This window comes from Dendropsophus ebraccatus, chromosome 1 (genome assembly GCF_027789765.1).
Source record: "Dendropsophus ebraccatus isolate aDenEbr1 chromosome 1, aDenEbr1.pat, whole genome shotgun sequence".
NCBI lineage: Eukaryota > Metazoa > Chordata > Amphibia > Anura > Hylidae > Dendropsophus > Dendropsophus ebraccatus.
In genome coordinates, this window is record NC_091454.1 from 224,616,250 (window position 1) to 224,631,301 (window position 15,052).

Below are 15,052 nucleotides of genomic sequence, written 5' to 3' on the forward strand. Positions count from 1 at the left end.
ACTACCGAGATTGTAAATCCACTTCGACTCAACTCGTAGGAGGCGTTTGTGAATGTTGCCTCCCCGGAGTCCCATAGAAACCTTCTCCAAACTCATCACCCTAATACCATCCCATTTACCTGCATGTTGATACCTGCAGTGGGTGGCCAAAGGCGGCCGATCCGAAAAATCCAGCGTGGTTCTGGTACCCCTCCGAATACTGGAGATATGTTGCTGTATGCGCTTTCTAAGTTCCTGTGAGGTCTGTCCGACATAGAGAAGGGAGCAGAAACAGATAATCACATAGATGACATTCTTTGTGCGGCAATTCACATAGTTTCGTAACATGTAGTGGCCATTGTCCCTCGGATTGATGAATTCATAAGTGGGAGTCATAAACTGACATATGCTGCAATTGCCACATGGAAAGGACCCTCGCATACGGCTGCCGCTACCAATGGGAGTACAGGGTCGTACAAAGTGACTCTGTGTAAGTTAATCCCTAACACTTCTGGCTCGCTTAGCTGTCAGAGTAGGTCTTTCTGTTAGATGAGTGGCCAGACAGGGTTCTGTTAGTAAGATATCCCAATTCTTTTGTAAGATGCGATGTAGATTATCCCATTGATTGTTGTATGGTGTAACCAATCTCAACTTGTTATCCTGACCACAAGGTTTCGGTGGTATTAAGTGTAGTCTGTCCGTTCCTCTTGCCCTTTGATAGGCCTTCGAAATAACCCTCCTGGGGTAACCTCAGATCTTCAAGCGCTCTGTCAAGTTTCTCGCCTCCAATTCGAACGTCTGTAAATCTGTACAGTTACGTCTGATCCGCAGGAATTGTCCAGTTGGTATTCCGTTGCATAAATGTCGGGGATAGAAGCTGCCATAGTGAAGGAGACTGTTCGTCGCTGTACTTTTTCTAAACAGTTAAGTCTGTATAGCATTACCAACCAGGTTCAGTTTAAGGTCCAGAAAATCAACCGTACACTCTGAAAAGTGTGAGGTAAGGAAGATGCTAAAAGCATTGTCATTCAATTCTGCAATTAAAGTTTGACATTCTTCCTCAGTACCCGTCCACAAAAGCAGCACGTCATCGATGTATCGATGCCATTTGAGTACATGTCTCTGGAATGAAGGGTGAGGGTACACGTGTGCCCCCTTCCACCATCCCAAAAATAGGTTGGCGTAGGAGGGGGCACAACGTTCACCCATTGCCGTGCCTGAAACCTGTCTTTAGTAAGTCCCATCGAAAATGAAATAGTTCTGATTGAGAACAAAATACAGTAAGTCCAACAGAAATGCGTGATGTGACTCATCTCCAGGAAGAACATTCTCAAAGAAAGAGGCAACAGCCCTTACCCCCAATTCATGTGTTATGTTGGTACAAAGCGACTCAACATCCAATGTGACCAGGATAGTTCCAGGAGGTATTTCGAATTCATCCAATTGCTCAATCAAATGAGCAGAGTCTCGAACGTATGAGGGCAGTCGAAGGACCAGTGGCTGTAGGAAATAATCAATATAAGTGCACGCCCCCTCACAGAGACCCCCAATGCCCGAGACAATGGGCCTACCTGGAGGGACCTCTAGGCACCTGTGCACTTTCGGTAGCATATAGAAGGTCGGACACGTGGGGTTATCAACAGTCATAAATTTCAATTCCTTTTTCATGATCGTACCCCTCTCCAGTGCGGAACCAAGCAAAGCATCCAGTTTTTTCTTGAAGACAATGGTGGGATCTGAAGGAAGTGGGGAATAGAAATGTCTATTGTTGAGTTGTCGTTGGGCTTCCAGGATATACATTTCAACTGGCCAAAGGACCACATTGCCTCCTTTGTCAGCCTCTTAAATTATGAACTGTCTTTAAGGCTAGTCTTTCTTCTTTGGACAAGTTTTCCCCCTTGTTTCTATCCAGTTCGAGAAGTTCCACATCCCTCAACATAGTGTTAAAAAACAGGGGTTTGTGGTAGAGAAGTTTAAATGTCAATTGCCTACAAAACAAATATACTGTAGATCCTTTGTGAATTCAAATTTGTCTAATCTTTGCATTGGAGCAAATGTCAGTCCTTTTTGTAGGACTGACCGTTCAGCATCTGATAAAGTGTAAGAAGACAGGTTAATTATTCGCAGGTCATCGACAGGTAGGTATTCTTGTGTGACACCTTGAGGATGGGTGCTCATGATCTCGAGCGTTGTTTGGCTCGATGATACACTGGGGATTTGTCCCTGTGTGTGGGCGTTTTTTCTTTGATTTATGTTTCTTGCCTCTACCCCTCCGGGTCCGCCGTCGGTGTTGCTGGCATCCGTGGATAAAAAATCACTAGTTTGTGAATCACTGATATCCCCAGGGGTGGCAGCAGTTAACTTAGATTTGGCCTTCCCTCGCCTATTACCTTGTGTCCACTTGAAAACATATCCGGTTTCAAAATCCTGTTTGTCACATGAAAACTTATGTTTCTTTCCTGACATCACCTCCTTTTCATACTTGTCTATAATTTCTTTGAGTCTAGTCTGGAACGGCTGGACCAAAGTAGACTGATCATAGCTAGACAGCTTGGACAGCTTTAACCATTGTTCGTTTATGGCATTCGCTAATAATTTATTGATATTTATTTATCAATAATCTATCGACTACTTTATATATTTTTGCACACAGATTAATTAGATTGTTTTTTACGTGTCTATCCACACACGCAGTGCATGCCTTGTTAACATTTATTATCAGTGTGTATCAGAAGACCTGCATTTGGTACATGAGGCAATATGGTTTTGCCAAATTATATACTAACTTCTGATGTTGGTTTTAAATGTAGCTGAATAAGCTTTCGTGTCAGCCATGGGTGCGATGTGCAGCCATTTCTGTCTTTTTGGCTTGTGCACACTTGTTACATTTATTAGACAGTGCTGCCGTACACTTTTTCTGTCTTCCTCTTTTTCCTTTGGGTTTTAGTTTACTTTGATGCTAAAACAAAATCTGTGGTATACCTGTTATTCCTTGTGCACGAATTTAAGTTATTTCAGTTTTTTATGTCCATGTCACTGTTTATATTATCACATTTTTTGATAATTTTTTAATTTCCTAATTTCTTCTAGCACATTGGCACTTTATTGCTCTAATCATATGAGCATGTGGAGCCCTTTGCAGAGGGGGCGGCGCGTCATGCAGATGCAGAGGGGGCGGCGCGTCATGACGTAGGACGCACGCCGCTGGAGGCTCTGCTCTCCCCTCTCCTCCTCCTCCCCTCTCCTCCTCCGTTCAAGCGGCACCAGCTAAGGCCCCTGAGATGAAGCGATGACGACCCAGGGAAGTCCCTGGTATGCCGGTCGGGCAGATGGACTGGGAGGCTAACTGTAGCCAGACTCTAGCCACTCGGCACGAGGCGAAGATGCTCCGGAGGTGGACACAGGGTGGATTGTGTGGCATGGAGCAAGGGACGGGGTATTTCCCCGAAGAATCGCCGCAGGCAGTGGGTTGGAAGGCCCCGGTATGTCACGTGAGGCCGAGGTCCAATAAGAATGCGCCCTGTTGGGGGCCTGATTTGTGACGTGCTGATCAGTCCTGGTTAGGCGGGCAGCCGAGGCGCAGATGAAGCTCTGCCCGGACGTGAGTAACCATGCTTGCTGGAGGGATGGCGGGGGGTGGTGGCGGGGCCGGTGGGGTGGGGGGTGGGCGGCCGGTTCCCCCGGGTCCCCTTTTTGGGGGCTCCGGGGGGGCCGCGGCGTCTCCCCCCCCCGGTCGGGCGCCGGCGCTATCCGGCTCTCAGCCCCCGCTCTTTGCTAAGGTCACTCGGGAGCTAAAACTGTGTCAGTACACAAGGGGAGCTGAGAAATTGATTACCTTTGCCCCGCTCTCCCCTAACTTTCAGATCATCGTGGAAGTGACTGCTGGTTCAGAGCATTGCAGGGGATAAAAGCTGCTCTGTGGAAAACGCTGATTCAGTTTTCGGGACTGCAAGTGGGGCCAAGGTACAGTGTAAAATATATGGATTTTGTTAGACGCTCTCCTGGATCTGACCCTGCACTACTGACTCCCTATTATGATTTATATGTGCAAAGCTAATGTTGGTGTTTCTTCTGTAGTTATTTCTGCCGTCTCTGAAAGGGAGGAGTGGTCACAATGACCTCAAGAAATTCTAATAAGAAAGCTGGAACAGCGAAAGATAAGTCTGTCAAGCTTGATGAATATATGAAATCCCCTGTGAATTATGCTAAAGTAGTTGCTTCTCGCTCCCCTTCACCTATGGTGATATCTGCTGGGTCTCGTTTTGCTGCGCTCCAGGAGGAGGGGGGGGAGACGGCTGCAGAAGAGGGTAATCTGGCGGCAGATGGTAAATTGGATGTAATATTATCTGAAGTGAAAGGTTGCAGTAAATCTTTGGTGGACTTATCATTACAAGTTGGCTCACTTTCCACAGATGTCAACCTAATAAGGGACGATTTAAAAAAAATTAGAGAAAGAGTCTCGTCACTAGAGAAATCTGTACCAGGTTTGGAGGAGAAAATTGTTTGTCTAAAAAAGACTGTGACTGAACATGGAAAACAGATTAAATCGTGCAATGATAAGATCACTGACCTAGAGGACCGTTCTCGTCGGTCTAATGTGAGGATCCTTGGACTTCCTGAAGGGTCCGAATCAGAGGAAGCTGTCAAATTCTGCCATGGGTGGTTAATAGATCTTTTTGGAAGGGACTCTTTTTCGGAATTGTTTGGCATTGAAAGGGCTCATAGGGTCCCAAGTAAACCCCTTCCGCCGGGCTCCTCTCCTAGAGCATTACTAATTAAAATGGTCTGTTCCAGTGATCGTGATGCTATACTGAAGCTGGCTAGGAAAAAGGATGAGGTGTTATTTAATGGGGGGAGAGTGGCATTTTTTCCGGATTTCTCCAAGGCTACTCAGGTCAAAAGAGTGTCGTTTAGAGATATAAAGAGGAGGCTGCATCAAGCTGGAATTTCCTTCTCATTACTTTTCCCGGCCAGACTTCGGGTGACTTATAAGGATTCTGTCTGTTTTTTTTCCTCACCTGCAGATGCTTTGAAGTGGATGGAGGGGGTGGGAATAGATTGAAATGGGTTGAGGAGGCTGGGGGGGGAGATTTGGAGGGGTGGGGGAGCAGTGGCCAGCGGTGGTTGCCGGTTTTTGAAGAGGTGCCTTAGCATGAGTTGTTTGGGGTGCCAGTTGGAGGGGGGTGGGTGGGTGGGGGGAGGTATGGGGAGGGTTCGGGGGAGGGGGGAGGGGGGGGGGGAGGGTATTGGGAGGAGGGGGGACACCTGCAGGGGATGGGGGATGTAGTAGATGTAATTGTTTTTTCTATAATAGTTTTTTTTTTTTTTTTTTTCTTTTCTTCTTTCTATTCTTCCCTTTCCCAAATTTTATTAGAGTATGAGTGGGAGTAATTGTAAGATTCTTTTTTGGAATGTAAGAGGTTTGGGAGATCGGGTTAAGAGATGTGCAATTTTTGATCGAATATCTAAGTTTCTTCCCGCTATAGTTTGCTTGGCGGAGACACATTGCTCTTCAGATAACATCGGGAAAATTAAGAGAAGGTGGGCCTCGCATCAATTCCATACAGTATATTCCAGTTTTTCGGCCGGGGTTTCCATATATGTACACAAGGGGGTCCCCTTTCAGGAGTTAGAGTCGAAAATTGACGCTTCAGGTAGATATATTTTCTTACATTGTATGATTTATGATGTTACGGTTGTGTTGGCCGCAATCTATGTTCCCCCGCCTTATTCTCATAAAGTGCTACTGAAACTGATTGAATTTTTGCATGATAAAGGGGATATCCCGTTGTTTGTGCTTGGCGATTTTAATTGCCCAATGGATAACTATAATGACAGAAGAGGTAGGATGAGGGAAGAGTTCTCACGTCCTACCCCTTTAGCTAAGGTAGTAGAAGAATTAAATTGGTATGATGTATGGAGGAGTCTTTATGGTCTCACTCCGGTATTTTCGTGTTTTAGTGCTTCTCACGGTGCGGCCTCCCGTATAGACCTCGTATTCTGTAATGGTAATTCCATAAAGTGGGTGGGGTCACTTAGATATGAGCCCAAATCACTCTCTGATCACTCTCTGTTGGTGCTGGGGATTGGGATTCCTGGGTCTGCCGCAAGCCTTAGAAGGGAGTTTAGGTTTAACCCTTATTGGTTATCCCTATTGGATCAAAAACAGGTGATTAGGGAAGAAATTGAATTTTTTTGGAATACGAATAGAGATTCTACGCAGTTGCAGTTTGTATGGGATGCACTTAAGGCCTATTTGAGGGGGGTACTATACAGGGAAGTGAATCGTAAAAAAGACAATATCATAGTGAAGAGAGTTTGATTAGAACTAAGCTTAATACCGCAGAGGCCGAATTTGTAGACAATCCATCTCGTGAAAATGGGCGGGAGTTAAAACGGTTGCAAAATAACCTTGAAGAGTTTTTATTATTAAAGGCGCAACAAAAGATCTTTTTTCAGGGTCAGACCCGCTTTTTAGAGGGGGGAAAGGCGGGGAAGTTCCTTGCCAGACTGGTTCAGAATCAAGATCCTAAGAAATGTATTACTTTGTTAGCAGATGAACAAGGGAGGCAAACACGTGATCCTGAGGAGATTCAGAATATTGTCTTGCGGCATTTCCAGGAAGTCTATAGTTCCTCTAGCTCAGTGGATGAGGGTGGGATGAACTCACTGTTGGGGGGTCTAGAGTTACCTGTTATGAATCCTGAACAAAAGATTATGTTGAATAGACCCATAACGGTGAAGGATCTTACACAATCACTGAATAGCTTTAGAGGTCAGTCCACACCGGGAACGGATGGGCTGCCCTTTGAAATTTATAGAGAATTTCAAGATATCCTTCTCCCTAAGTTATTAGAGGTATTTAAGGAAAGCTGCAGGTTGGGACATTTACCCCGGTCTATGCGGGAGGCTAGCATCGTGCTTATTGGAAAGAAAAATAAGGACCCGGTTAAAATAGACTCTTATCGTCCTATTTCGCTATTGAATACAGACTGTAAGATTCTTGCTAAAGTGCTCGCACAGAGATTAGCGGAGGTAGCTCCTGAGATGATAGGGGCAGAACAAACGGGGTTTGTACCTGGAAGATTTTTACAGGATAATATATCCAGAGTTTTTGCGAACTTACAGATAGATTCCGGTGTTCCCCGCTCCATCCTGTCGATAGATGCTACCAAAGCCTTCGACAGGGTGGAGTGGGGATTTCTCTGGAAAGTTTTGGAGAGATTTGGAGTGGGAGGGAATTTTATTTTCTGGGTGCAGTTGCTTTATTCTCTCCCTATGGTTAGAGTTATGATTAATAGTAACCCCTCTAAATGGTTCTCTCCTTCACGTGGTACTAGACAGGGGTGTCCCCTCTCGCCTCTTCTTTTTGTTTTCTATATTGAACCCTTGGCTGCTCTAATAAGGTCTTCACAGCAGATATCGGATTTTGGGTTAAGAGGTATGGATGAGAGGATTTTGTTATACGCCGACGATATTATGTTATTTGTTAAGGGGGGAAGAGGAGATATTCTGACTGCTATGGATTTGGTAGATAGGTTTGGAGCTGTATCGGGACTGGAAGTTAATTGGACAAAATCGGCGTTGCTCCCTCTCGAACCAGATAACTCATTGAGAGAATTGAGGGTGTCGGTGGTTCCGATTGGGGGGTCTATTGAATATCTTGGCATCAAGATTTCAAGTAATGCTGGGGATTTTCTTGATCTGAACCTTTCCCCTTTGTGGAGGAAGATTCAGAATAAGCTGAATCTGTGGGCTCACTTAGTAGTTGCTATGGCAGATAGACTAGCTTTAGTCAAAATGGTTATTTTGCCCCAGATATTGTTTTTTTTATATTCTGCCCCTATCTGGATCCCAAAATCATGGTTTGAAAAGCTGTCTACAATGTTAAACTCCTTTATTTGGAAGAGTAGGCCCAGACTTAAGTATAAAAATTGGACTGGAAGATTGGATGAGGGGGGTCTTGGATTGCCGGATTTTTTTATTTATTATTTAGCAATTGGGGTGCAGGATTTACACAGGGGGGATTCTTTCTCAGTTTTGAGTTATATTATGGATAAGTCTAAGTGGGAATTTGCAGATGCATTGGTTGGGGCTGATGCTGCCTTTGGCGGTGGCAGTAGTTTAACACAGGTTAAAAAATATTGTAACATCTGGAAACACTTGAAGAAAATTTGTAAGTGCACTTTTTACTTTGATTTTTCGTCACTTTGGGGGAATGGGGAACTTAACGAATTCCTTAAATTTCCAAATGCACGTTTTTGGGAAAATAGAGGGTTGAAACGTATGAATCAGTTGATAGTGGATGGGAACTTTATTTCTTTCGAGGACTGCAAAAAACTTTTTATGTTGTCAGATACGCACTATTTTTGGTATTTACAATTGTTGAACGTTTATAAAAGTTCTGTTAAAGAGGCTGGTTGGCACATAGAGTCACATCCGTTTTTTGAATATTTAAGGTCACTCCCGAAGGGGAAGAAAGTATTGTCGGGTGTTTATAGGTATCTGGTTCGTGAGAGGAGCAATCCATATCTGTCCAGGATGAGGGAAAAGTGGGCACTTAGAATAGGAGATGTTAGTGACTCGCAATGGGAGGTAATGAAGCAGAATTTTAGGACAAATTCTCTCAGTGCCTCTCATCGTTTGATATCGGCTAAGATCCTGTATAGAGTTTACCTCTCCCCGGAAAGGTTGCATATTATGCATTGCAGGACAGATTCTAACTGTCCGAAATGCCAGCAAGAACATGCAGATTTTTTTCACCTGGTGTGGGATTGTCCTCTAGTTCAGACCTTCTGGGGCGAGGTAATAGGATTTATGAAGAATTCAATGGGCATGGTGTTCGAGGAGGACACCTTTTCATTATTGATGGGTGCCTTTTCTTCTGAGGTGGGAGATGGTAGATGTATAAATAAACTTACTACTCTGGCGAAGGTGTTGATCTCCCGTCATTGGATGGGCCCTTCTCCTCCTCCTCTTGGGGAATGGGAGCGATTAGTGGAAAGAGTGTACAATTATGAAAAATCCCTGGCTAAAAAACAATCATGTAAATCACTGATTCGGTTTTGTAGGATATGGGTAAAATGGGAAAATAGAAGATTTAATTGACGAGTTTCTTTTTTTTTTTTTTTTTTTTTTTTCTCCTTTTCCCTCTTTCTCTCTTATTTTTCGCATCCTCTGTGGGTGGGTGGGTGGGGGGTGGGGAGGGGTAAAATGTGCTTTATATTTTGTAAGGATGGTTAGAGTGAGATTCGCAGGTCTTTCTGGGCTGTTAAAAATAGGCATGAATAGGATATGTTAAGATACTAAAAACTTTTTAATTGGTCTTTTGTACTTGATGCTCTGGGGCACAAAAGTGTCTGGAACGTTGCTCTAATGTCTTTTAGATATGTTTTATGTTATTTTGGATAAATAAAAGTATTAAAATAAAAAAAATCATATGAGCATGTCATTTATATCCACTTAGTAACCTATTTATTGACACACTTTTGTGCTATTTTTTAGGTGTTTAAAACATTGGTAGTTTCCTGGACATTATTTTAATATTTGGTAATATGTTCTATTAATAATTATAAACTACTGGATGTTTCGGCACATTGACTTTGTACTATGCGCTTTAGATCTTTGTTGTTTGCACGCATGGTAATAATAAAGAGCGATAGTTTCAGCGGCCCTTTTAGATACTCCAGCGCCTGCGTGTGGCTTGTTTGGCGACTATTTTTTGGACTCTTGAGCGGTGCATGCGCAGAGTGTGTGGCCTACACTGCGGTGGCCATCTTTGATTATCCTCATCACTGCGCAGGCGCACGATTCCAATGACGTCTACTCTTTTTTCACGCATGCGCGGTGTCGACAGCTACACGCCAGGTCGGCCATATTGGTGCAGCACGCGTGTTACAAACTCCCCTCCGGTCAGCAACAGGTCTGTAAGCTCATCTCCTGTATATCTATTTTTCATATGCTAATTATGGTACATGTATAAAAGGAACACTTGTTCTCTATTGCATTTATCCCTGAGGAAGTCCTGTGAGCAGGACGGAACGCGTGGGACATCGCTGGGCCATAGTTACTGGTCACTTGCCTCTCCCCCTCTGTCCTTCACCATTTGTTTCCTGGTCATATGTTTTTTGCTTTATTTATGTGCTACATGGTTTTTTTTGTTTTAGCACTCTCCATCCCTGCCACTGTTTCCCTGTGTTTACATCTGATTGCCAGATACATTGGCCTTTATTTGTATTAGGGGACATGTCACAGGTTTGGTAGGGGCCTTTATGCTGTTATTTTCCTCCTTCTATTCATCTTTTCCATCTTTTCGTGGCCCTTTATGCATACTTGCTTTGTTTTGTCTCTAGTGTTCTCTTATGTATGAAGGCCTTGTGCACCCACATTTTTTCATGTAGATTGTGACTTATACATGTCCTTTGATATTTAGAGCAGTGCATCTTCTTTGCTTACAATGTGCTCTAAAACATACAGCACCTGATACACACAGACTCCATAGACTACACCAAAAGTCCCCCCAGTTCTAATTTTTGCTGCAAAATCTTGGCTTGCTGGGACCTATAGTGAAGCTACACCTATCCTGGCTGTGCAGTGTACAGTGTAACGGGTGCTCTAAAACAAACAGCACCTGGTACACACAGAATCCATAGACTACACCAAAAGTCCTCCTAGTTGCACCTAGTTGGGTGCTTTCCTAACATGTGCCTAGCCCATCTTGGTCTGGGTCAGCAAAATTGTATTGAGGCCCACCACCGGCTGTTGCCCATAATTTGGCGTAATGTTGCGATTAGCCAGCCCCAGAGGCATCCATGCATGCTGCCCCTGCTGTTTCCTGTCAATTTCCATCTTGTTTCAATCATTTTCTGAGGTTTCCAGGTTTTGAGGCAACCTTCCCTATGCAGACCTTTTCCTGCAAAAATGCTCGAGTTTCCCATTGACTTCAATCGGGTTTGTTACAAGAAGCGAGCACTAGAGTATCGGGAAATATTCCTCTCGAGTAACGAGCACCCGAGCATTTTCGTACTTGCTCATTACTAGTATCAATGTTTCGTACAGAGGAGTTCCCAAGTATTTTTCTCCCATAGACTATAATGGCATTCGATATTCGTTCGAATATACGAATACCGGGGGCTATCGAATTTCGAATTATCGAATATTTCACTATTCGCTTATCTGTAGCAGTATTTTATCCCCCTTTTTCCCTTTCATTCTTAAAGCCAATTTTAAGGCTATAAGTTGTTCCATGTTTCCATTTTACTCTTCTGGATGACAATTACAGTTTCTCCTACTACATATAGGTGTTAAAATTAACCCGAACATCTCCCATTGACTTTAATAGGGTTAGAGTCGAATTTCAAAACAAACTTCACTACTGTACGAGTTTCGACTCGAACTCGAACTTTTTACTGTTCAATCATCACTAGCCACGGCTACGATAGACTCAATTGACGCCTATTATCATCTTCCAATTCATCCACAGTATCAGCAGTTCCTCCATTTTGCGGTGATGAACAACAACCAGACTCTTCACTGTCAATTTGTGTCTACTGTTTTGCCTATCCTCTGCTCCAAGGATCTTCTCAAAAGTGATAATTGAGGCAGTAGTCACAGTTCCCTAGTTGACATTTTAGTAGTGGCGGACTCAGAGCCCTTATACTGGTTCATCGCTAGACAACCATCCATCTCCTAGGAACTCTTGGGTGGATTCTAAATCTAGAAAAATCTGACTTCCTAGGTGGTCCTAGGGACCCTTTTAGACTCATTTCGCCAGATGTCATTTCTTCCTCTTAGAGAAAATGTTGACTCTACAGACTCGGATAAAGTCCTTCATGAGTCTAAGGTCTTGCTCTATTCGCACAGCCATATCAGTTCTGGGCCAGCTGACAGCCTGCATCCAGTCAATAGTAAACGTAGAAGACAGCACTTCTTGTAAAAAAACATGATTTTTTTATTCACGTTTTTTCAGTGCTGTCTCCTACGTTTACTATTGGATTGAAGCCGAACGGAAGGGTCCTGTGCGGTGAGACGTGCACTGAATCTAAACATTCTTGATTTTTTTCCACTTTTTCAAGTGCTGTCCCAGTTTGATTTTTATTAGCCTGCATCCAGTCAGTCACATGGGCCCAGTTTCACTCAAGGGCTCTTCAGAAGCTAGTCTTCTCCAAGTGAGATAAAAAGCCAACATCTCTAGATCATAGAATACTACTTAGAAATGTACAGTACAGCCCATGATGTACAGTAAGTATATGGAGCCCGACTCCATATACTTTTTTTTCTTTTTCTTACACAGAGTGGGAAGTGTGTCCTCTACTGCTTGTACTCCCAATCAATTTGGGTCTGACCCGGACCGATCGAAACTTCTAACGTGTCTCTGACATGTCAAAAGTCTTCCCAAAGTCACACTTTAAAACATAAGCCCACAGTAAAAAGTCTTTTTTAATTTTTAATCTATTACGTAATCCCCCCCCCCTTAATCACAGTAAATATGATAATTGTTGTGTATAAGTATAATTGCATGTGAGATCTTCATTACCACAGCCTGGTAAAACCTACCAGGGTAAACAATAAAATGCAGCCATCCTGCCTATCAGCTAGGAGTGTGATGGTTAATAAATCTACATTTTTGCACTTCATCCTGCTCTTATCTGTGCATCAGACAGAGCTTGCATGGAGACATAAAATGCCCATTTAATGCCCACGGTGTTGCTGACTTAAAGGAGAAGTCCGGCCATTTTGAAAATCCGGCAGGGGGAATTTGATAACAAGTACGAACTTACCTCTCCTCGTGCCCATAGTGAGCGACAGGACTGGCCTCGGGACCCTTGCCGGGCTGCGGGATCTCCAGGGTGTACACAACATGACTGATGGAATGGCAGCTCAGCCGGGACAGGCCATACATGTTATGGATTGCACACTGCATTTAGTTAGTACATTAAACTAGTGTCTCTATAGATGTCTTTTCAACAGCCATAGGCCCTGATTCAACTGGGTTCACACCTAAATTTTTGTGACAATTTTTAAGCCAAGTGTCAGTAAAGTGGCAAATTCTTCTCTAACTTGATCAGAAAACGTTGCCACTTTTTAGATCAGAAAATAGAAGTAAAGCCACATTGAATCTCAGTCATTTACTGTTCCTTTTTACAGCTCATGGATCTTAATCTTACACCTGTCTGTCTTTGGGCCTGTGAGGTCATAAGGTCAATGAGACCGCTGTTACTACTACTGACTGCCGCTTGTTGTTGTTACCATGAGTACTGTCTCCCTGTAAGTGATATAGGTACAGATAGTACTGCCCCCCTGTCTCTTCCTGTAAGTGCTGTGGGTACAGATAGTACTGCCTCCTTCTCTCTCCCTGAAGATGATGTAGGTACAGATGGTACTGCCTCCCTGTCTCTCCCAGTAAGTGATGTAGGTACAGATAGTACTGTCTTGCTGTGAAGCTAACTCATGTTTCATAGGTTTATGTTGACATTTGCTTAGCATGTTGTCACTAGACACTTATGTCCGCATTATGTATTGAAAACCTCTTGTTAGGTTCTTTTTAAACTCAACCAACTAATAGAAAACAATGAATTATGTTAATAAAATGCTCCTTCTCTTCCAGGAAAGAATAAAATAATTTTACAAGGGAAGTCACATCATAGGGACCAACTCTCTATACTATAGTGATGGGGCTGACATTACAGGAGGTCCTGGTGACGGCTCTGAAGAAGCTGGAGGAACCAAGTTTCCAGAGATTCGTGGAGAGACTGAGTGTCTGGGAAGTGAGAGAAGAGTATAGAAATATCCTGAAGGATGAGCAGACTGGGAAAGATCCAGAACACGTGGCCAGTCTGATCAATAACTACTATAACTATTCCTATGGGGCTGAGGTGGCCCTGGCTGTTCTAGAGGAGATAGGGGAGAAGAAAGTCCGGGAGGAACTCCAGCATGACCTGAGGACAGGTAAGAAGGGATCATCTGTATCTGATACTTATATTATGGAGAATATATCACATATATACCCTGAGGACAGGTAAGAAGGGATCATCTGTATCTATTACTTATATTATGGAGAATATATCACATATATAACCTGAGGACAAGTAAGAAGGGATCATCTGTATCTGATATATTATGGAGAATATATCACATATATAACCTGAGGACAGGTAAGAAGGGATCATCTGTATCTGATACTTATATTATGGAGAATATATCACATATATATATATATATATATATATATATATATATAACCTGAGGACAGGTAAGAAGGGATCATCTGTATATGTTACTTATATTATGGAGAATAGTTATCACATATATAACCTGAGGACAGGTAAGAAGGGATCATCTGTATCTGATACTTATATTATGGAGAATATATCACATATATAACCTGAGGACAGGTAAGAAGGGATCATCTGTATCTGATACTTATATTATGGAGAATATATTACATATATAACCTGACGACAGGTAAGAAGGGATCGTCTGTATCTGATACTTATATTATGGAGAATATATTACATATATAACCTGACGACAGGTAAGAAGGGATCATCTGTATCTGATACCTATATTATGGAGAATATATCACATATATAACCTGAGGACAGGTAAGAAGGGATCATCGGGATCATCTGTATCTGATACTTATATTATGGAGGATATATCACATATATATAACCTGAGGACAGGTAAGAAGGGATCATCTGTATCTAATACTTACAGTATATTATGGAGAATAGTTCACATATACCCTGAGAACAGGTAATGGAGGTATGGAGAATAGTAATCACTATATCTTAGTCACTATATAGATCAGAGGTAACAAGTAATAAACAGATACCCAACATTAAGTGGATCTAATGGTTTCCAAATGTGCAAAGGTGATCATGTTAATATTAAGGAATAATGATGAGCGGACCCATGGCAATTTGATGTTCCCTCTGCTCACTGTAACACAGGGTAAGCGTGATAAACATTAAAGTGGACAAAATGTTTTTCTATAGGGGTTTACCCAGTTGCAATTTTGGGGTCTTAGAAGGGTAGCACAGCTATCTATAAATGGACAGTTGAAAAGTTT

The 15,052-nt window shown here is 42.8% G+C and overlaps 1 protein-coding gene across 7 annotated transcripts in view; it reads left to right on the forward strand.

Annotated features, from left to right (window-relative positions):
- Window positions 1-13,591: 13,591 nt before the first annotated feature.
- LOC138770571 (uncharacterized) overlaps window positions 13,592-15,052 on the forward strand; it is a 277,918-nt gene continuing 276,457 nt past the window's right edge. For all 7 annotated transcript variants that reach the window (XR_011359470.1, XR_011359472.1, XR_011359471.1 and 4 more), the window contains exon 1: window positions 13,592-13,926. Coding sequence is in view for 3 of the 7 variants with exons in the window: in XM_069949693.1 (XP_069805794.1) it covers window positions 13,650-13,926 (277 nt within the window). In the remaining 4 variants the exon portion in view is untranslated. The remainder of the gene's footprint in view (window positions 13,927-15,052) is intronic.